Source organism: Juglans microcarpa x Juglans regia, chromosome 3S, assembly GCF_004785595.1.
Source record: "Juglans microcarpa x Juglans regia isolate MS1-56 chromosome 3S, Jm3101_v1.0, whole genome shotgun sequence".
NCBI classification, from domain to species: Eukaryota; Viridiplantae; Streptophyta; class Magnoliopsida; order Fagales; family Juglandaceae; genus Juglans; species Juglans microcarpa x Juglans regia.
The window spans coordinates 22651403-22674303 of NC_054599.1; the positions used below are offsets into that span (position 1 = coordinate 22651403).

At 40.1% G+C, this 22901-nt stretch overlaps 1 protein-coding gene across 1 annotated transcript; it reads right to left on the reverse strand.

Annotated features, from left to right (window-relative positions):
- Nucleotides 1–658: 658 nt before the first annotated feature.
- Nucleotides 659–22626, reverse strand: LOC121257483 (actin cytoskeleton-regulatory complex protein PAN1-like). The gene is given in 14 exon segments (XM_041158496.1): nucleotides 659–864; nucleotides 867–1224; nucleotides 1634–1757; nucleotides 12735–13080; nucleotides 13334–13402; nucleotides 14317–14431; nucleotides 14505–14576; nucleotides 14708–14806; nucleotides 14887–14958; nucleotides 15603–15677; nucleotides 17369–17598; nucleotides 17689–17898; nucleotides 18456–19506; nucleotides 22215–22626. Coding segments are annotated over 14 exon segments (3039 nt in total). The 5' UTR covers nucleotides 22365–22626; the 3' UTR covers nucleotides 659–796.
- Between the last annotated feature and the right edge of the window lie 275 nt (nucleotides 22627–22901).

A 22901-nucleotide genomic window follows, 5' to 3' on the forward strand; every position in this document is an offset into this window, starting at 1 on the left:
GGATTCCAAATTTTCTCAACTTTTCATTTTGATTGATATCTGAAAGAATAGGAAACCATTGACAATTGTGGTAGAAGAAAACATAAACGGCTATTTTTACATATTCCTCACCCACCACAAAACAGGAAGTTCATTATGTCTGGAAGCATTAAAAAAAGGAATCAGACCAACCCAAAGTGAGCACATTGCTTGCTCAAACCCCTTCCTTGCCCGAAAGATCCCCAAACAGAAATAGGTTTATCATTGGACTCGATTTGGAAAAACAGGACATTACAGCAGTGAAAAAGGCTGTAGTTAACCTTGCAATAAGCGATTGCTTATTTATTTCTCCGTTCACAACAAAATATTACATTTACGACCACAAAAATATTTATATTTATTTTTGTGAAGTTTTGATCGGTATTAGCTTGGTCGAGTTGTTTATGAAGTCCAATGACAAATCAGAAACCAAAAATTAATTCAAGATTGCATAGAATACAGATAGCTCCACATACTCATCAAGTCGTGTAAAATTCTTGGGATATTAATCCTTTCAACACAACTTAAGACTACCAAAGAAAAATATACATCATCCCAACAAGCTAAGAAAAACAAAAGAAGAAAGAATTTGAAGGAATAAAACCCGGGGATACACTAGGAGAAATACAAAAAAGGACAAAAATACAAGCACTTGTGGTTGCAAACTAAAAACATACTAATACAAACCACTCCCAAGCTAGCATCGTATGAATAAAGAGCACTCGGAGAAGATTTTAATGCAGAAAAGCACAAGCGGATAAGGTGCATAACCACCCAGCTAAAATGCACTCCAATTATCTGAGCTTCTCCTAGGAGTTTGACTCTCCAGTGACGTTCTAAATGCCCAGATCCAAAAGGGTCTGAGTCGTCAAAGGATGGTAATCCATGACCCTGATCAGAGTCTCTACTGCTGTGAACTGAATCAAATCGTGCCAGTGTTTCCCGCGGAGCGAAAAACCCGCTGTCATGTGTGTTGAAAGAATCAAATCTTGAGAAACTGTCAAAAGAGGGTCCTAATCCATCGTAATTGTGTGGTGAATTGCTTGAATTGAAGAGTGGTGTGCTAGGAACAGAATCGTCAAAACTAAATGCACTCTTCTTCTGGAAAAAACCACCAGCCTGTGGTGAGTCCGTTCTGATAGGATTTAGACCAAACTCCCCAGATCCAAAGAAATAGTTATCTCCATTTCTTTCAAGATCCATCCCCTACGCAATCAATGATTCATGTTAGACGGAAAATTTTTACAAGGCCCATTAAATGGGAACCCAGCATGTAATGAAAACATAAAAGTTCAAAAAGCCAACATATATAGCTGTAGAATAAAATCTTTTTCGGCCACCTATTGAAAAACCACATTGAGGATGTGGTTTTGGTCGAGTTGGTGCCAATCATAAAGGAAAATAATGTGAAATTACATCAAGCTATGATATTTTTAAGGCATACATGCTTGTATGATGAGAGATTCTGAATGTCGTTTCCATCCCTTCTTTTGGTTATTTTTTCCTTCCCCATATGTTTTCTTATTTTATTAACAATTCATTCACAAAAATATGAAAATAAGAATGATAATCGCATTTGCTAGCATGATAATTGCATGGTGTATAATTTGCATACCTTGGAAGTACTGATTGGAGGAAGGCCCCAGACTGAGTCAACATCATCATTAGTGTCAAATCCCCAAGTTGGTTCATCAAAACTCTTATCACCAGAAAACACAGACCCAGCACCACGATGATCACTGTACAAAATGGTTACATAGTTAGATATATCTTATAATAATTAAATAAAATGGAGGGTAAACCAGGAGAAAATGTTTGAATTCGGCCAGGATAGGAAATGGCACATTACTAGTAATAAACGTAAAGCACAGAAGCAGTAGAGAACAGAGTAACAACCCATCAAGTAACCAAGTACTACCGATTGTCATGAACATGACATATAATATGAGAATTTTTCCATTCATGTAGAAACGAACATCATCACATGTAAATGTTCTTCATGCACGTATGTTTCTAGATCTTACGACTTTTTTTTTTTTTTTTTTTTTAATTAATAAGAATTTTATTACCAAAAATAGGCACAACCCAAATACACAGGAAGTATACAAAGGACTCCGTACACATGCACACTTTTCTTCTCGTTTTGCTTCCTGCAACATTTTTCATCATCAATGTTGCGTTGATTGAGTTTTTCTGAAGTGGTGGTGGTTATGATGGGTCGTTTTATAGAAGTTGGCAAAATGTGGAGGTGTGGTTTGAGAGTCACTGAGAGAAGCTGGAAAACAGAGAACTCGGTGATGCTGGGGTATTCTTCAATTCAGTGGCTTGGAAGGTGATAGAGGAGAGCCTAAGCAGGGGAAAAAGGAGGTGTACTCGGCAACACGAGATGGTTTTTGTAGTATTATTGCTCAACGATGTGCAAATAGGAGAGGAGATATATTGAAATTTCAGAGTATAATCAAGGGGGAGAAGGAATATTTTATGTATTCCAGAAGGTGAGAATGGATGGGGTTGGAGGAAGATGAGGGAGCACTGTTAGAGCAAGGAAAAGAGGATACTAAAGTCGGTGGATTGCCTAGAGGAGGTCAACCGAGTGATGGAAGAGGAGACCGAAGCACCATGCGCGGTCGTATAAGGAGGTTCTCTCTTCGTCGCTACCGAAAACTGTGAAGGAGAAGGTGGCTGGTGCGAAGGTTTTTGACAGAGGTCAGGGGCCTTGGCGTCGTGATGTACGTTGAGCCATACCCATGGCAGGCCTCTGTGGCGTGTCAGGATACATGGAAGGTGCAACGGCAGCTGCTGGAAATGCAGGGCAGTTGCGTGCCTTGCAGAGGGATATGGCTGCAATTGTAGACTTTGTTGGTTCATAAAAGCCATGAAATGGGAAATGGGCCAAGTAAAGTCCATAAAGGGGCCCAACAGAAAAATAAAATGGGAAAGGCTGGAATGTCTGGCGTCAGCCCAAGTCACAAGACCCGTTTGGTGGGGCTGGGCCGTCTCAACCCAGGGCCCAAAGCAGCAGTCTCAACCCAGGCCCAAAGCTGCGGTCTAGACCTGAGCCGAACGATGTCGAGAACCCGAGCCCTAGCCCGATACCCTCCACCGAGCTCCACAGCCTCGGATTCGTGCCGACAGCTTACCGACGGTGAGGGGTCAGGCTGCGGGGATACAGACGTCGCCAATGAAGGCAGTGGGGTCGCCGGTGAGGTCTCGCCGGAGTTCTGTGCTCAACAGGTCCTGGTAGGCTTCGAATCTCGGGTTTCTTCGACTATGGAATCCAAAGTTCGCCGATGAGTGGTGCTAGGTGTTTCTAGCCCCGGCAACAGTGTCTGTGAAACCAGTTGAGGAGTTCGAGTTGACTGAGGTTGAGGATGACTCGGATGATTTTATGCATTCCGTGGAAGACGAACTTTTCATCCCCGAGGCCTGTGGGTTGGAGGAGTTTTCGGTGGGAGTGAGTTTAAGAAATTTTAGAACAATAAGATGGGGAATCCTATCCCATTAAATTACTATTTTCCAGATCAAGCATCAGATTAGGTTATACATAAAGCTAAAGAAATTCAACACGTTGTGGGAATTGAATGTAATGGTATGAGGAGCAGTTTATAGCCTTGTTAACTGCTATGGAAGCTGGACACCACCAAAAAAAGAGGGGGAACACAAAGAAAAGTCGGGAATTAAAAAGATTGATGTGGTCGATGAACTCGGAAGCTAGTTCCAGCAGGAATAAGGCAAAAGGAAGGGGCTAAATGTTCCCCAATGAAGCCCAAGATTGTATCTTGGAATGTCCGGGGTCTAAACGAGGTAGAGAAGCGTCTTTGGATTCAACGTCTACTCCGTGAGTGGAAAGCGGACATTGTATGTTTACAGGAGACGAAGCTAAAGATGATCAGTAGGAGGACTATTCGGAGTTTATGGAGCAATATTTATGTGGAATGGGTATATTTGGCCTCTTCAGGGCTTTGGAGGAGTTGGGGTAATGTGGGATAGACGGGTGATAGTGAAAGTGGAGGAGTACATAGGGAGATATATGTAGCTTATTCTTTTAAGTGTGTGTCAGATGATTTCTTGTGGGCATTTACAGGTGTGTATGGGCCTAACCTAGACGTCGACAGAAGTTTATTGTGGGATGAGCTTGCAGGGGTACAGAGTTGGTGGAGCTCCCTTGGTGTATTGGGGGGATTTCAATGTGGTTCGTTTCCAGAGTGAAAGTCTTGGAAGCAGAAGATTGAGGCCAGCAAGCCTGGAGTTCTCAGAGTGTATCTTTGATTTGAACTTGATAGACCTTCCACTAGCAGGGGTCCAGCCACTTGGTCAAATAATCAGACTTGGTCCCACTTGGATCGTTTTTTGATTTCTCCTGAGTTTGAAAGCCATTTTCCGGATGCATGCAAAAGCGTTTGGTACGTATAACCTCGGACCATTGGCCTATTTTGCTGGATTGTAGAGGTATTCATAACGGTAGAAGGTATTTTAAGTTTGAAAACATGTGGTTGAAGTCAGAAGGTTTTGTGAAAAGGGTCAAACAATGGTGGACTTCGTATCATTTTGAAGGTACACCCAATTTCATTTTTGCAAACAAACTGAAAGCCTTAAAAAGGGATTTAAAGGTGTGGAATAAACAATCTTTTGGTAATGTGGAGGAGAACAAAAATACCAAGTGGAGGGAAATTCAGGATTCAGAAAGACTGCAAGAAGGGAGGCCACTTAATGAGGAGGAACAAGCACAGAAAACTTTGCTGGTTGCTGATCTTGAGAGAATAATCTTACAGGAAGAAATCTCATGGCGCCAAAAATCAAGAGCTCTTTGGTTGAAGGAAGGGGGCCGGAGTACGAAGTTCTCTCATAGAATTGCAAACTCACATAGAAGAAATAACAACATTGAAGTGTTGAGAATTGAGGGGCCGAGAGTAGAGAAGAAGAAGTTATTCAAGACCACGTGGTCGTTTCCTTTGAAAAGCTTCTCACTGAGCAGGTGGGTTGGAGGCCTACTTTAGATGGATTGGCTTTTGACACTATTGAACCAAGGGATGTTACCAGGTTGAGAGGGCTTTTGAGGAGGAAGAGGTTTTTGAAGTAGTAAGAAAGATGGCAAAAGATAAGGCTCCCAGACCGGATGGTTTCTCTATAGGTTTTTCCAAGAATGTTGAGAGGTGATTAAAGAGGATCTTTTGAAGGTATTTCAAGAGTTCTTCTTGGTAGGAAAATTTGAGAAAAGTCTCAACACTACTTTTCTTGCATTGATCCCTAAAAAGGTAGGTGCCATTGAGATCACAGATTTTCGGCCCATTAATTTAGTGAATGGTGCTTATAAGATCATTGCAAAAGTGCTTGCCAATCGATTAAGTGGGGTATTGGGGAAGATTGTTACTAAACCACATAATGCTTTTGTTAAGGGCAGACAAATCCTTGATGCGACTTTAATAGCCAATGAATGCTTCGACAGTAGATTGAAGGCTGGCAACTTAGGGATTATGTGCAAACTAGATATGGAAAAGGTGTATGATCATGTTAATTGGGATTTCCTTCTTTATTTACTAGGTAGGTGTGGTTTGGAGAGAGGTGGAGTCTTGGATCAGATGGTGTATATCTACGGTACGGTTCTCGGTGTTGATCAATGGCAGTCCAGAGGGTTTCTTCCCAAGCTCTCGTAGTTTGAGACAAGGGGATCCTTATCTCCTTTACTTTTTGTTATTATTATGGAGGCACTAAGTAGAATGATTTCAGCCTTAGTGACTAATGGTTTCCAGATTGGTTCACCGAGTAGGGTAATACAACTATTTCTCATTTGTTGTTTGCAGATGACACGCTCATCATGTGTGAGGCTGATCAAGCCCAGTTGAGGGCTGTGAAGGCATTGCTGCTGTGTTTTGAAGCAGTGTCTGGTTTAAAAGTGAATTATGATAAATCCGAGTTGGTACCGATTGGAGAAGTTCAGGATATAAGGGCTGGCTGGCATACTGGGTTGTAAGATAGCGTCTCTACCTATTACTTATCTAGGATTGCCGCTGGGTATAGCACCAAGGGCATGCACGATTTGGGATACAGTGATTGAAAAAGTAGAGAGGAGACTAGCAGGGTGGAAGAGAATGTATTTGTCGAAAGGGGGCCGGACTACATTAATCAAAAGTACACTTTCTAACCTACTCACCTACTTTCTATCATTATTCCCTTTACCGGCAAGTGTGGCTGGTCGACTTGAGAAGTTACAGAGAGATTTTCTGTGGGGGGCTTAGGAAATGAGTTTAAATTCCACTTAGTCAAGTGGGAGATGGTATGTCGTCCTATCTCCAATGGCGGTTTGGGTGTCAGAAATTTGAGATTGTTTAATCGGGCTTTACTTGGCAAATGGTTGTGGCGATATACCAAGGAACTAGAGGCCTTATAGAAGACTGTGATCGAGAGCAAATACTGTGATTTAGGGGAGGGGTGGTGTACTAGAGAAGTTAGAGGAGCATCTGGAATGGGGCTATGGAAACATATTAGAAGAGGATGGGAGGCATCGTTACACTAGATTGCAATTGGGGACAGGTTCCAAGATCAAATTTTGGAAGGACGCTTGGTGTAGTAACAGTGTTCTACAAGATCTGTTTCCGTCTCTTTTCTTGATTGCAAGCACCAAAGATGCCACAGTGGCGGAGGTTATGGAAGTCTCAAGTATGAACATTCATTGGAACATCAATTTCAACCGAGCAGCATGGGACTGGGAGATGGAGAGTTTTGTAGATTTTTATAGTCTCTTATATTCTGTTCGTCCAAATATCCAGCAGAAAGATGAGTTGTGGTGGCGTCCTGCAGGGAAAGGGGTGTTCTCTGTTCGCTCTTTCTATAAGGTTCTCACACAAGTTCCAGAGATACAGTTTCCCTGGAGAAGGCTTTGGCGTCATAAGGCTCCTCCCAAAGCCTTTTCTTTGTGTGGGCAGCGTCTTTGGGTAAGATTCTCACTACGAATAATCTAAGAAAGAGGAGGATAATTATTGTAGATTGGTGTTGTATGTGTAAAAGCGATGGTGAGTCGGTGAATCATTTACTTTTACACTGTGAGTTAGCCAGGACTCTTTAGGACGAGGTGTTTAAAAGAATGGATTTAACGTGGGTTTTGCCGGAAACAGTTTTGGATGTATTGGCTTGCTGGACTTCAATTTGAGGGTGAGACAGATCAGAGCAGTTTGGAAGATGATCCCTATCTGTATTATGTGGTGTTTATGGCAGGAACGCAATGAGATAACTTTTGAAGACAGAGAGATCGTTGGAGGAGCTAAAACTGTTATTCTTTAGGACTCTTTGTACTTGGGCCATTGTTGTAGACTTAAATGGCATGGACATTCATGTCTTCCTAGTTTCTAATATGCCTTCATAATTAGGGCATTTTTCTTTGTATTTTGACACTTGGCGATTTAATAAATTCTTGTTTTACTTATAAAAATAAAAGTATACAAAGGAAATACCTACTGCACACTAAAAAGCAGGAAACTACGACAGAAAAAGATTCCGTACATTATCATCATTCCTTACAAAGATCCTAGCCCACAAACTCAAAGTAGAAAAGAAAAAACAACAAAGATCTTCAAAAGAATGCTCTGTCTTCAAAACATCTCTCATTCCTTTCCAACCATAAACACCACATTAAACACAGAAGAATCATTCTCCATCTGGTAGCAACACATTTCCTTGCCTCAAAACCACGCCAACATACAAGGAGATCCACAACTTCCTTAGGCATCACCCAATATAAACCTATCCGACCAATAACCTCATTCAACAAAGACTTTGCCACCTCACAATGTAAAAAAAGATGATTTACAGATTCACCATCATCCTTCTTGCACATGACACACCAATCAGCTATACACAAACCACGTTTTTTAAGGTTCTCCATAGTCAATACTTTCCCCAGAGCAACCACCCAACTAAAGAACGTCACCTTTGAGGTACCTTCACCCTCCAAATGCTTTTCTAGGGAAAAACACAACCAAAATGACGATTAAGCACCTTATAAAAAGAACTGACTAAAAACCTAAAATTTCCAGCATGATTTCACAATAACCTGTCCTCTCTTCCCTGCATCACTTTAGAGTTATAAATTCTTCCTAGAAAATCTGAAACAACATTCACTTCCCAGTCATTTACATCTCTAATAAAGTAACATTCCATATACTATTATTATCCGTACATTGAAGATAATCTGCCACAACAACATTTTGATCCCTTGCAATCATGTAAAGAGATGGAAAATCTGATTTAAGAGCTGATTCCCCACACCAAATGCCATGCCAAAAGAGAATCTTCTTCCCTTCCCCCACCTTAAATTTAATATGTTTAGAAAACTCCCCCAACCTTTCCTAATGCCCTTCCATAAACTCACCCCATACGCTTCTCTAACTTCATTAGAACACCAATCCCCCCACCCACTCCCATATTTAACAACAACATTCTTCCATAAAGCATCTCTCTCTTCATGATATCTCCAAATCCATTTTCCAATGAGTGCTTTATTAAACAACCTCAAATTTCTCAGCCCCAATCCTCCACAAGAAACCGGTTTACACAACATATTCCAACTAACCAAATGAAACTTTTTTTCCTCTCCTATTCCTCCCCATAATAAATTATGATAAATTTTCTCAATTCTACTAGCAACCCTAGATGACAAAGGGAAAAGAGAAAGAAAATATGTAGGAAGATTAGATAGCGTACTCTTTATCAAAGTAATTCTTCCCCCCTTAGACAAATATAACTTTTTCCATCCAACCAACCTTCTCTCAATCTTCTCCATAACCTCATCCCATATCAAAACAGATTTGTTAGAAGCCCCCAAGGGGAGACCAAGATGCTTAACCCCAAGGGTTGGCTCAAGTGGTGAAGGCCTTGGTCTTGGGGTATCACTCCCTTCAAGGTCCAAGGTTCAACACATCATGGGTGCAAACAATCCTTTGGGGCTACACCTCCTGGTGACAAGCCAACGATTTAACCAGTTTCGTGCAGGGAAACTTCCGAGAGTGCGGTGCACAGGACCCGGGTTTACTCTGCAGCCCTGGAGAGGTTCCTGGACATTAAAAAAAAAAAAAAAATGAAGACCAAGATACTTCAGCGAGAGTGAAGCAATCTTACACTCCAAAATATTAGCCAAAATTGAAATATTACCTCCGGCACCCACCAGAACAATTTCAGACTTATTTAGGTTAATCCTAATACCCGATACAGCTTCAAAACATAACAACAATGCTCTCAAAGATCGAATATGTTCTTGATCAGGCTCGCTGAAAATCAACGTATCATCAGCAAAAAGATGAGATAATTTCATACTATTCCATTCCTCATTGCCCACCTCAAAACCTGACAAGTACCTACCTTCTACCGCCGCTTCCAGCATTCTACTCAAAGCATCCATGACAAGGACGAAAAGAAAAGGAGATAGCGAATCTTCTTGTCTCAAACCATGTGAACTATTAAAAAACCTAACTGGAGTGCCATTCACCAAAATGGAAAATCTCGACATCGAAATGCAATGTTTGATCCACATACACCATTTCTCTCCAAAACCATATCGCCCAAGCAAATACAAGAGAAAATCACAACTAACATGGTCATACACTTTTTCCATGTCCAATTTAATCAAAATTCCAGATTCATTTGATTTAATTCTGTTGTCCACAAACTCATTAGCAACTAATACCGAGTCAAGGATTTGTCTCCCTCTTACAAAGGCATTTTGAGATTTCGATATACTATTTCCCAACACCCCACTCATATGATTAGCTAACACCTTAGAGATTATCTTGTAAACCCCATTCACCAAACTAATAGGCCAAAAATCATTCATCCCCACAACCCCTATCTTTTTGGGAATAAGTGCTATAAATATAGCATTGCGACTTTTCTCAAATTTCATAAATGAAAAAACTTCACGAAAAACCTTCATAATATCCTCCTGCACAATATCCCAACAAGATTGAAAAAAAGCCATTGAAAAACCATCCGGACCCAGAGCCGTATCCCTTGCCATTCCTCTAACCACATCGAGAACTTCATCCTTTTCAAAAGCTCTCTCCAACCATTCTACACTTGCCTGATCAATGAAGTCAAAAAACAGTCCATCAAGCTTTGGTCTACATGAGTATTCTTCGCTGAACAACTTCTCATAAAAATTGACACTGTGATCCTTAATGACCTCTTAATCTGAAATGATGTTTTCACCATTATGAAGAACCTCAATTGCATTATTTCTTCGATGAAAGTTCGCCATACAGTGAAAAATCTCGTGCACACCTTCCTTCAGCCAAAGAACCCGGAATTTCTGTCTCCAAGAGATTTCCTCCATTAAAGTGATCTTCTCTAGTCCCCCAACAGCTCCCTTTCCTCCAAAATTTGCAACTGTTGCATCAAAAGTTTCCTTTTTATTTTCTATGTTCCCAAACTCTTCAACATTCCACTTCTTCAAATCGGTTTTTAATGCCTTAAGTTTACCCGCCAGTACAAAACTTGAAGTACCAGAAAAAGAGTACGAAGACCACCACATTCTCACCCTATCCACAAAACCCTCAACCTCCAACAACATATTTTCAAATTTAAAATACCTTAGTGATGCAAGGGGATCGGAGTCCGAATCCGAGGCATTTGAGGCTCAGTTGACAGATGTGACGTTAAAAGCACCGGACTACTTATAGAAGGTAGACCAACGCAAAGTAGGCGAGAAGAGATAAAGATTTGGGTGAGGAGCGGTAGATTTGGGCGAGAAGACCTCTCTCTGATGGGCGAGGAGACTTATCCCTCGGTTGGGCGAGCAGAAGTGTCAACATCCGTATTTTAGCTATAACTTTGGCTACAAGTATCAAAACTGCGCATATGACCCCAATCCGGAAAGCTCTCTTCGGTGCGCACGTCGTGGTCACCACGCTTCGCCTGGTGAGTCTCTTGTCGACCCCAAAGTCAGCCGTTTTTACCTCCAAATCGTCAATTTTAGTCAACTCTTTTATTTGTTGTTAATTTTCTTTTATGGTAATGTTTATCTTTAGCAACAATTTTATTCCGGATTCTTAGGCTAGATTTTAGTCATAGTTATATTATTCCGAATTCTATTGTTTGGCCTTAACTACAGTTTTGCCATTTTTCGTTAACTATTTAAGTCCAACTTGTGAGTTTCAGAAGGGAGGATTGATTTGTTAAAACCTTAATCTCAGAGTTTATCTAAGAGTTTCTCTCTGTTTGCGATTTTTTCTCATTCTCAATCTCAATTTCTAGCTTCCGTTGTTTAACTAGCCATTAGAATAATCTTTCATTCTATCTGGCGTCACTTAGTCCTCTAAAAGTGCCCTCACTCACCAACATAATAGGATAATGGTCAGAACACAATCTCGGTAACCTTTTCTGCCTCACATCAGAAAAATGAACCTCCCAAGAAGCTGAAACCAGAAATCTGTCCAGCCTAGACCATGCCCTTCCATTGGAACACGTAAAATCCCCATCCACCATCGGAAGATCGATCAAAGCAAGCTCAAAAATCAGATCAGAAAAAGTATTCATGGCATGAGAGAAATAATTATCCCCACTCGCTCGCTAGGGAATTGAGTAATGTCAAAATCCCCTCCAAAATACCAAGGAACATCCCAACAGCAGTAAACACCCGCCATTTCATCCCATAAAATACTACTACTATTATCCACATTAGGACCATAAATCCCCGCAAAAGCCCATTCAAATCAGTCATCCACACATTTGAACAACCATAAACTCTCCCACATAATGATCTACCATCTCCACTAACCTCCTACACCACATAACAATCCATCCCACACATTGACAGCTCCATGAACTGTTCACAATTGTTTGATTAACCAACTTCAGCTTGGTTTCTTGGAAACAAATAACATCAGCACTCCACTTTCGAATCATGTTCTTTACCTGAAGACGTTTTCTATAATCGTTCAGCCCCCTCACATTCCAAGAGATGATTGTTGGTTTCATTGATGACTATAAACAACCCTCCTTGCCTTTAACTCTAAAGGCGCTTCCTCCCTTTGCGTTATAATTAATAGGGCACGATAACCTCTTCAATTCCCTCTCCTTCTTAAGAGCGGATCTAGCCAATGAAGGTTGACTAGCTCTATAGCTATTAGAAGTGCTCTAAATTGTTCCTCAAATCCGGCACAAGAGAGTCCCACACAATCCTTAATTTCATCCACTTTCCGCATCACCCAATCAGATGAGGAATTGGGCCAATCAATTTCAAGAAGGATAGCGCACAACGGATCAAGGTCCATTTCTTCATCAGACTCCCTTAGCTCTCCTGACTCACTTGCCTCTGCCTCCTCCTCCCTTCCAAGAACCATCTGCATCTCAGAGTTTAAGCTCTGGTGCAAGGGACCCCAAAAACAAACTCCTCAATGGACCTAGTGACATCACCATCTTACGACTTATAGCTATCATTTGAAAAAAAAATAACTGTATACCAGCATTGATGATGAGATGCACAAATCACAAGGTTAATGTGATAACTTACAAGTATCACCATTTAATGATAAAGGATACATAAGGAATTATGGTTGAACAATTTCAATCAATATTTAAACTAGACCATCAGAAGGCAATACATGAGGATGAACAGATGTCAAAAAGAATACAGGGGAAGATTCTCAGATCAGACAGCATGGTATCTTTCTTTTCTTTTCTTTTCTTTTCCTTCTCTCTAAATACCATAGAAATCTTTAAAAGAATACCTTTGATAATCTTTATCACGGGGTGAGGCATCTGCATCTATTGCCTTGTCAAAGTTAAAATCTGGAAATTCTCGAGGTGGACTTGCCATAGCACTCCTCGCTGCTGGACTGTTGGGAGCACTTTTTGCTGAGTCATCTTCACTTATATTATGTGCTGATCCATTTTCAACAGCCTGTTCATCCATAATCGGAGGTTTTTCTGGCTTGATATCAGCATCGGGCAAAGAAGCGGCTGTTGGGCTATCAATTGTGGAGGCCTTTTCATTCCTAGCTGATTTAAATTTCTCCCTTGGAGGTGCTATAACATTTTGGACATCCAATGTGAGCTCCTTGACAGAAGTGAACCCTGAACATAGGAGATTATTAAAAGCCAACACAAATATTACACCCTGGTTCCAAAATTTTAGGTACAAAAACCACCACATGCAAAACATATAAAACCATTATCACATCAGGTATATAAGCATCAAACCACAATCAGAGTGCACCAAATCATTGACAAATGGAAAGTACCAAAATATTCATGTAATTATAATTGAATATAAACTGAAATATCTATTCTCAAGTATTATCATGTAACAGAGCATGATAATACATACCTTCATCTTCAAACTTATCCCAATCTTCATCCCAGTCAGCAGCACCCTGTTGGACGCCAGGTTGCCAGCCTAAAATTGATAATAAAAAGAAAAATATAACACTTCCAGTCAGTGCTATATAACAGAAAAGGCAAACCCAGGACAACACTAACAGAGTACACTGGATTAAATCAAATGAAGCCCAGAATAAAGGAAAGAGATGCAAATAATATGGGCAGCAACACCCAACACAACACAATAGCATTCTTCTCAATAATCAAAACCCAGCCTTGGTACATACTTTACTATTTCACAAGCAAAATGGGGATACGGTAATAATAATAAACTATTTCTATTTGTTGTTAATGGAAAATACAAAGCAATTTAAGTTCTACCTGTAGGAAGTGTCATGGGCAAGTGAACATGCTTTCTCCAACCATAGTTTCAAAGAGAAATAAGAATTGACAACTTAAAGGAACCGACCTAAAAGCCTAAAAGGTCACACTCAAACTTATTCCAGTGCTCTATAAAAGGTTTTGGAAAGCCAAAGAAAGATTTTAAAAATGCTAGGGAGGCTCATGAGAAACACATTTATCGTGAGTCTTAAATCTTTCCGGTTTTGACAAAGTTTCCAGTTGAAGTTACACAATAGCATCCTTTTTTATTGGGTTTTATTTTTGTTGCTGAAGTTACACATTAGTATCCTATTAAAGTCAAAAAGCCTTTGCCACCTGCTGTTACTTATATTGGGATATGCTTCCACTGATCATACACTGTGAGTTATGGCGTATAAGGACATGACCAGTGGACCCAATGACCCACTAGAATTAACATATGGACAACTACAACCCTGAGCAATCTTCATCTTAAAAAATGAAAGACAGACATGGAGAATATGTCGTGTGGATGCCACATAACACGGTAAAAAATATGGAGGATGACTGGAGACTGCCTAACTGGTTAAATGGAATAAAAAATACATGGAAAGTATCACAGAAATGTACCGAATGGAAGCTCAGTTAATGTTGTTGGTTTTGCACGTAACCCATATGTCTTACAACGCTCATTTAGAGCTTTCACTAGCTTATCAAGATCTGATTGGATACGATCAGCATGGACCTGAAAGTTTCAGAAAATGAACTTTAAACTTTTCTCAAAATGCCTACATGGGACTATATTAGTTACGACATACCTGGAGAACACCATCAGCACTACCATTCTGTTCCATCTTGACAATTGCCTGATATAGATCCATTTTCTTGTCCTGTAAATGAATAGCACAAGACTTTTAAACATAAATATAACAGTAAGCAATGTTTAATGTCACACTTTTAATACTTGAATGAGCAATGGAAGGCTCCTTATATTTCATTCATGAAAAAAAGTAACAGATACCTGTAAATCACGAAATGTAGCTTCTTCAATGGTTAACTTGGAGGCTACATCACCGACTTGCTTGTATTTCTCTTCATACTTCTTGGCCAGGGACTCAACCTGAAGCACGGATGCTGTTCGATGGGCAAATACTTATAAAAGAAGGATGAATGTACAAAAGCTCTGCATCCAAAAAATACCTCACGTTTATCGGCAGATGTCCTTTCTGTGATCTCATTAAGGCGATTGTCACATCTGCTCTTGTATAGAACCTAGTACCGAAATGAAAAAGACATTTAGGTAACATAAAGAAAAATAATGATGCATTATTGCTTCTAATACCACGTACAAAGTGTGCAAAACTGCAAGGGTAATGGTACGACACATTTAGTTCCCAGACAAGGAAACGTGATGTTTTTGCATGGTTGTTCCAGCTTAACATACAGTGCAATCAAGGAATCTTTCCAGGGAAAGAGGAAAGGTCTACAAACAAGATGATGATGTTGTCAAGTAGAATTGTTATGGAGAAAAATAACAGAATTATACAACCAATACATGTCCTTACTGCTAGTATCAGAATGTTTTTATTTTAATTATCAGGACTGGAGTACATGGGTATGAAGAGAATTGCATATTAGGAAGCTCTTTGCCTTTTGTCCTTAACGCCTATATGCCTAATGCTCACATAATATGCATCCACAATCAACGTCAATTTCTTGCACATATGCAAAAAGTATATAATGTGACGAGTCGCCCTCTTCGGTGATTAATCATATGCAACCAATATTTCTGACTTAGAAGTCTTTAACTTACCAAAAGCAGCTACTAGATCTCCAACAACAATAACAAGTGCACACATCAGATGGCATATAATCTTCAAAAAGAAAGAAAGAAAGAAAGAACATTAAGTACTCACAAGTTCCTGCATTTTAACACGGCAAAACTCAATTTTCTGTCTAGATTCCAGCATTTCCTTCTCCAGTTCTCCTACCTACCATGGACAAAAAGAGTCAGGTCCAGAGGATCAACAGCAATCTTAAAGGGAAGAACTTAATAAAATATAAGCTATATAAATCTAGAAAAGCTAAAGAGACTTTTTTTTTTTTTTTTTTTTATAACTTTGGTTGCTATATAAAGAGGTTGTGGAGAAGCATAGGCTTCGAATTGAAAATAATGCATGAAGAAAAGAACATGAATTTAACAATGATGTGGATCCATTTGGAGGGGAGGACAGAATGATGCTAGCAAGTGGCACAATGCGATTGAAAACCTGTTTCTCTAGCAGCTTGATCATGAAATCGTTACTTGTTCACCTTTCATCATTAGTCACATCCAAAACATGGTATTGTAAGGAGTAGTGTACAATTGTAGTCAAATGGAGAACCAACCAAAGTAACCAACTGCTTGCTATTTAAAAACCGGATGCATTGTGGAGAGGGGTGATTGGGTGCAAATATGGCGACAAATTGGGGGGGGGGGGGGGGGGGGGGGGGGGGGGGTTGGAGCACTAAAGAAGTTAGAGGAACTTATGGTGTGGGTTTGTGGAAAGAAGAGGTTGGAGGGTTTTTCTTTGACACACTTGTATTCAGTTGGGCGATGGCTCCAGGATTAAATTCTTGAAAGATATTTGGTGTGGCGATAATGCTTTACAAGACCGTTTTCCTTCACTATTCCAAATTGCTAGAGTCAAAGAGGCTTCAGTGGCGGATGTTATAGGGATGTCGAGTGGACAAATTCACTGGAATATTAGCTTTAGTAAGGCAGCACAAGATTGGGAGATGGGCAATTTTGCTGATTTTTACAGCCTCTTGTATTCTGTGAAGCCAAGCAATCAACAAGAAGATGGTTTGTGGTGGTTACCCACCGAGAAAGGTGCATTTTCAGTTCGTTCATTTTATAAGGCTCCCACCCAAGAGCCCAACATTCAATTTCCGTGGAGATGGCTTTGGAGACACAAGGCACCCCCCCAAAGCTGCTTTCTTCGTGTGGACAGCATCATTGGGCAAGATACTCACTATTGACAATTCGAGGAAGCGGAGGGTTATCATAGTAGATAGGTGTTGTATGTGTAGGGGAGGGGGAGAGTCGGTAGATCATCTTCTATTGCATTGTGAGACAGCAAGGGCTTTATGGAATGAGGTGCTTAGTAGAGTAGAGTTGGCTTGGGCCATAACGGAGAATGTGGTGGCAGCGTTGGCCAGCTGGCCAAACATTGGAGGTATGCATCAGATTAAAGCGGTCTGGAAGATGATTCCAATGTATATCATGTGGTGCCTATGGCAGGAACGTAATGCGCGGACGTTTGAAGACAAAGAGAGATCGTTAGAGGAACTGTTAGCATCATTTTATAGCACTCTTTGTACTTGGGCCATTGCTGTTGATTTCAATGGCCTAGCCCTTCATGATTTTCTTGTCTCTCTTGCACCCTTTTAGCCAGGGCTCCCTATTGTATATACTGCACTAGGCCTATTCTTTGAGCAATAAAGTTTTTTTACTTGTCAAAAAAAAAAAAAAAAAAATTGTAGTCAAATGGAGAACCAACCAAAGTAACCAACTGCTATTTAAAAACCTATTTTTATTGCTATATACAAAGATATAGCAAATTATGAGAATACAGGAAATTTTCTAAAAGATAAAATAGCTCAAAAAGGGAAATACAAGAAATGGAGTTAGAATAAGTGCCTTTTTATCAGCCTCTGTCGCTTCTTGGAACCTTGAGTTGAGCGAGTTCTGCTCCTCTGTACTGAGCTGATTTACAAGGTGCTTCTCCAACACTGGAACTTTAGACTTCTGCTGATTGACCTGTGACCCTTCAGCCTGGGGAACTGGAACTGGCCTTGGAGGCTTTGCTGCTGCAGCAGTTGTTATGTGCCGAGCACCAGAACTAGGCATCCCTTGCTGTTGTTGAAAACCTTTGAACAAAAAAAGTACATATAGGAGCTAATTGTCATTCAATTATACACGTTAATATAAACTAAATGATTCATAGTGGAGAAGAGTACCGGATGGAGGTCGCCATGCTGCATTGGTGTAGTTGGTTATAGGTTGCCCAGGGGTCGGTAAATCAAACATAATGTTGCTTGGAAGCACCGGTGGAGGAGGACGTCCTTCTCTATACCGCTCCATCAAATACAGAGCAATACAGAACTCCCCGAGAGAAAGCATGCTATCATTATCCTGATCGGATAAGTCCCACACCTGCTTTAAAACATCTGGAAAGTATAAAACATATACTACAGTGAGAACAATGTGATTGTGTGATTAAAATATTCTAGGAAGAATATGATGAAACATTTCAGAGAAATCAAACAAAAAAAAAACGACATAGCCTTATTAAAAAGAACCATTGGCAAAGGAACAAAAGAAATGCACTCAACGAGAATTATAATTTAAACAAATATCAAGGCTCACATTTTCCAGACCTAAGCCAATCTTTGGAATCCAACTAACTTAGAAACTTGTGTAAAACACACATAGGTGATCCAGCAGCCAAGTTCCGACAATAAGTCTGACATCATCTGGGCTGTTCAACTGGAAAATTTAGCACTTGAAGCCATAAACTAAATAATATGAACCACTGTACCAGTAAGAAGTTCCACAGGAAGAAACAAAATAGCAATCCAACCACCTGATTGGGATAAGGGAAGCTTTAAACTGATTTTACTTATTACGTATTTAAACTAACAATATACAAAGACGAACCACATTGGAAGTTTAGTAATAGGTAAAAAATCACGGATAAAATTCAATGATGAAAAAATAGTTCTACCTCTGGGCAGTCGCCAACTAAGAAATAAATTGCGGGCTTCTTCACCAGTGATTCTCCCATCTCTGTCTTTGTCTACTTCCATGAATACTTTGGTATACTTCTGAACATCAGTCTGAGTCATCCTAGGCCATGCCAGCTGGGACGGACTGGAAGCAGAACTCTCAGCTCCAAATGATATTCCAGCTGAACTAGATGCAGCAGTCTGTGTTGAAAGCTTCTGGTTCTGATTCTCAAGTGACTGGGCCCGTGGAAGCTGGCCACCAACAGGTTGCATTAGTGGACTCTGCAAAGAATCATAAGTGTTTGGCCTAGCAGGAGGCTGGGTCCCGGCAGATACTGGGACAAAAGTTGATGAGACCTGCAAATTGCCTGCAGAAACCATAGGTGCAGAAGAACCTTGCTTTGGTTGAGATGGGGTAGCCAAAAAAGCATCACCTCCGAAAACTGAATGAGAAGAAAACCCATTTCCAGATGTATTCATTCCAGATGTAGCCTGTGGTCTAGGTGGCAATGCAGCAGTTGACCCAGATGTTGCCAGCCCAAATCCGTCATGAGTTCTTGAGGGACCCATTCCACTGGCTGGGACTTGTGAGGCACTTCCTGATGAAGCTGCACCGGCCCTTCCACCTACCCAATCACTTGAAATGCTTGAGTTTGGAGGGCGAGGCCCGGTCACGGCACCTCCGGTGGGTAATACTTGTGGAGGCCTCATCAACTGACTTCCTTCTGAAGGAAAATGCTGCTGGTGTACACCCGCGTTTGGAGGTACTTGTGGTCCCCTGAACCCGAGATTGGGGGAGGGCATTGGAGTAACAGCACCAACCTGAGGGGTAGTTGCTGCTGCAGAAAAATTGACCTGAGGTGCAGGCATGGCAGTGAAATGGATCTGGGGTGCGGGTATTTTAGCTGAAGCCGGCCCATATAATGCTGCCTTTACTATTTCGGGGGTTAGGTCTCGCTTACTCTGTGCCACAGTAACAAGTTTAAGGGCATTATAGAACTCTGCCCGACCAAGGAAACCACTCTGGCTCTGGTTAGCAATCGCCCATACCTGAAGATAATAAGATAAGACACCAATATAAAGTGAAACTGATTAAATCAGATATAATCTTGAGTTTAGTACTTCCATAATTTTGTCCTTTTCCTTTGCAAAAGAAAGTTAAGCCCCAAAGGGAGGCAGCCATGTACACAAAAAAGTATACGGAGGAGACCAACCCTAAAAAATTGGCAAACAATAAGGTTTATGGTAAATAAAATCTAAAAAATAAAGAAATAAAGTGGAATAAGGAAACATCACGCAGAAAAAGAACAAGAACGTTCCTCAAAAAAGAAGAAATGCCATAATGCGTGGGCTATCCTCTCCCATGGCCAACTCTCTTACCGATCTCACTCGATGAGAAAGTTACCCACTAAAACCGAGAAGAGAAAAAAATATATGAAATTGCAAACATCTCTAACAATTGTCAAGGCAATAAAAGAACCCAAAAACTCTCCATCTCTCTTGAGCGTATACACCAATTCACCATGAGAGATCTCTTTTAAGCAAATTTTCCTGCACGAGAGCTTTCAGAAGAGAGAGAAAAAAACACTACCTCAGTAGGAGCACAAGTAATCCAAATCCAAGGAAGGTCATCTTGCTCTATCCCAGAAGAACCTAATGAAATAGTTGAACCTCAGGTTTTTTACCGATAGCTTGCCACCACGCTCGCATATCCTCTCCAACCCCAAACAAGGCTCCTTTAAAAAAGAAGTAAGACAAATTAACATAGAGCTTCTTCCCAATCCAAAATTTAGAACTCCAACATAAGAAACCTATAGAAGGAACTGTATAGTCAGCTCATTTCGCATTTTTAGCCTCCTAAAGAAAAAAAATGAATCTCGCAACACTATACCGCAAATCAAACATGAAATGCATCCCCAGAGAAATGAATTAACAACCTTCATCTTCCTACTCCTATCTTTCCTACAAGACTAACCCCATGGGATCTCCTCATTTCCAAAGCACAATCATCCCAACCAACCGCATGCTCTAAGGCCACCACCTTTCAAGTTTCACACAGCCATTCCTTTCCAAAATAAACCTCAAAAGCCAATAACCCACAAATGGCTAAGTGATCACCCAAGCATGTTCTTAGGCAATTCCCAAATTTTTACTTCCACTACCAACAATATTTACTTAAAAGTACATAGATATAAGTATCAATATAAAAAACAATTGGAATAAGCTACCATAGTTCTTTAATTCTAATTCTCTCTATCCTTCCAAATCTTCTAACCAAAAAGAGAGCAACACGATTTTTTTTTAATGATGTGGAGTCTCAGCAAGGCAAGGCCCTTCAAACCTGCCCCTAAGGAGTGAGAACTCCAGACACATGAGCACATCCACCAAAACCGTGTAACAGGTAATTTAGGAGAACTACGAGTGTTGAATCGTACCTAGGATGTCTGAGTCTACAGCTCAGGCGAACTCTGCCCTTTGACCACTATCTTGCACCCTGACGGGTAGGGCAACAAGATTTAAATTGGTCCTATTATACAAAGTATTTTTTTTTCTTTATAAGTCTTTTATATGAGTTATAAGTGACACATTATTCCAATGTTCACATCCTAGAAATGATTGATTGAAAGTTATAAAGAAAATAAATAGTTGTGATTCTATTTCACTGACAATTCACAAACCTTATACATCCAATCTCAAAAAAGGATATATTTAGGCCTCGTTTGGATACTAAGAATATCTCAGAATATCTGTAAATAGTAGTGAAATAGTTTGAATAAGATGTTTTATTGGGTTTTGAAAAAAGAGAGAGAAAAAGTTGAATACAAATATTATAAAGTTAAGAAATTGTTTGAATATTATTTTTTAATATTATTTTTGTTTGGAAGTTTGAAAAAGTTGTATAGGATTTTGTGTTTTGTTTGGGAGTTTGGAAAAGTTGTGAAGATTAGGTAATGATTAGATGAAAAAGTTAAAGATTTAAAATTGAAAAGTGTTTTATTGGAATGATGATTGGAAAGGAAATATTTTGAGAATATCTGAGAACAGTTGTGTTCCAAACGGGCCCTACCCTCACCAACTATCCTGCTCAGCTATAACTTGCACTATTAAGTTACCGGACTACAAGGAACCAAAAGTATATCAGTTCATACCAATAAAATTGACTGTAAAGCTTGTTAACAATCATCAAAGGAACTTATGCCTCGAGTACGTAGCTTTGCCCCTAAAGCAGATATTCTAAAACATTTAGATGATCAGATCGTTCTGAAACAACCATCTTCCATTTAATTATGGTCAAATTGTTCATGGGTACGGTGATTTACAAATTAAGTCTTGTATGCACTACTAAATTGTATTACCATAATCAAATTCTCAAAGACCAGAAGCAAATAACATTTATTGGCCCCTTGCTGTCACAATCTGCCTCACAATTTGGGTTCGAGAAAGCACACTGAATAATGCACCAAAATATGTACCAAAATGGAGTAACAGCTAAGCACAACACAGGCGTACTAAAACCTTTTCATGCCAAAACAAAGTCATACGAATTCGAGAATTGAATTATGCTTCAAAAAACCAGTATCAATCAGAGAACTATGAAATTGTAAGTTAACGTCAACAGCATAAACCACTCACGGACTAATTTATAATCAATCCGATCCATGGTACAGACAATACGAATTAAATTACACGCAAAGATACAGACAGACACACACACATATCTATATGTACAGAGACACAGGCAGGGAAGAGAGGGTGACCTGCGCAAGAACCTGCTTGGGCAAACCGGAGCCTTGGAAGAAGGACACGGCTTCGGTGCCACTGATTCTGCCATCGCGGTCCAAATCGGCTCGGCGGAAATACGCATCAAATAGATCCACATTCGGCGCTTGATTCTGCACCGACGCCATCTGCGTGGATGCAGCAGCAGCAGCACCGGGGGATTATCTTCTAACTCTTCCAACTCTCGCAGATCAGAACATGGAATCAAAGCCAATCGGAGTCCGCGTGCATGAGGAGCGGAAACCGAGACCAAAATTCGAGGCCCTAAATCGGGTAAATTAATTGCTTTGGCGTCTGCTTCTATGAAGTTTTTTTGATTCAGACAAAGATGAAAGAAAGATGGAGGCGGCAACAAGGAGTCGGAAGCTTTTCTTTTCTTTTTCTTTTTTTCCCTTTTTCTATAATTAAAATAAAAATCGTTGTTATTTAATTACCTGAGGACAAAAGTACCTCCGTTTTTATTGCTATATTTCAATAATACCGTTGGCCCAGTCACCAAGTACGGCCCATTGTAAGAAAAAATTTAACACGTTGAGATTTTACGAAACCAAATTCGATATGTATTTATGTGATATATTGAATCTATTTTATAATAAAGAGAAATGTTATATTTACGTACAATGTTATATATATAATTATATGTATTAAGTAGCAGTCTTATTTTA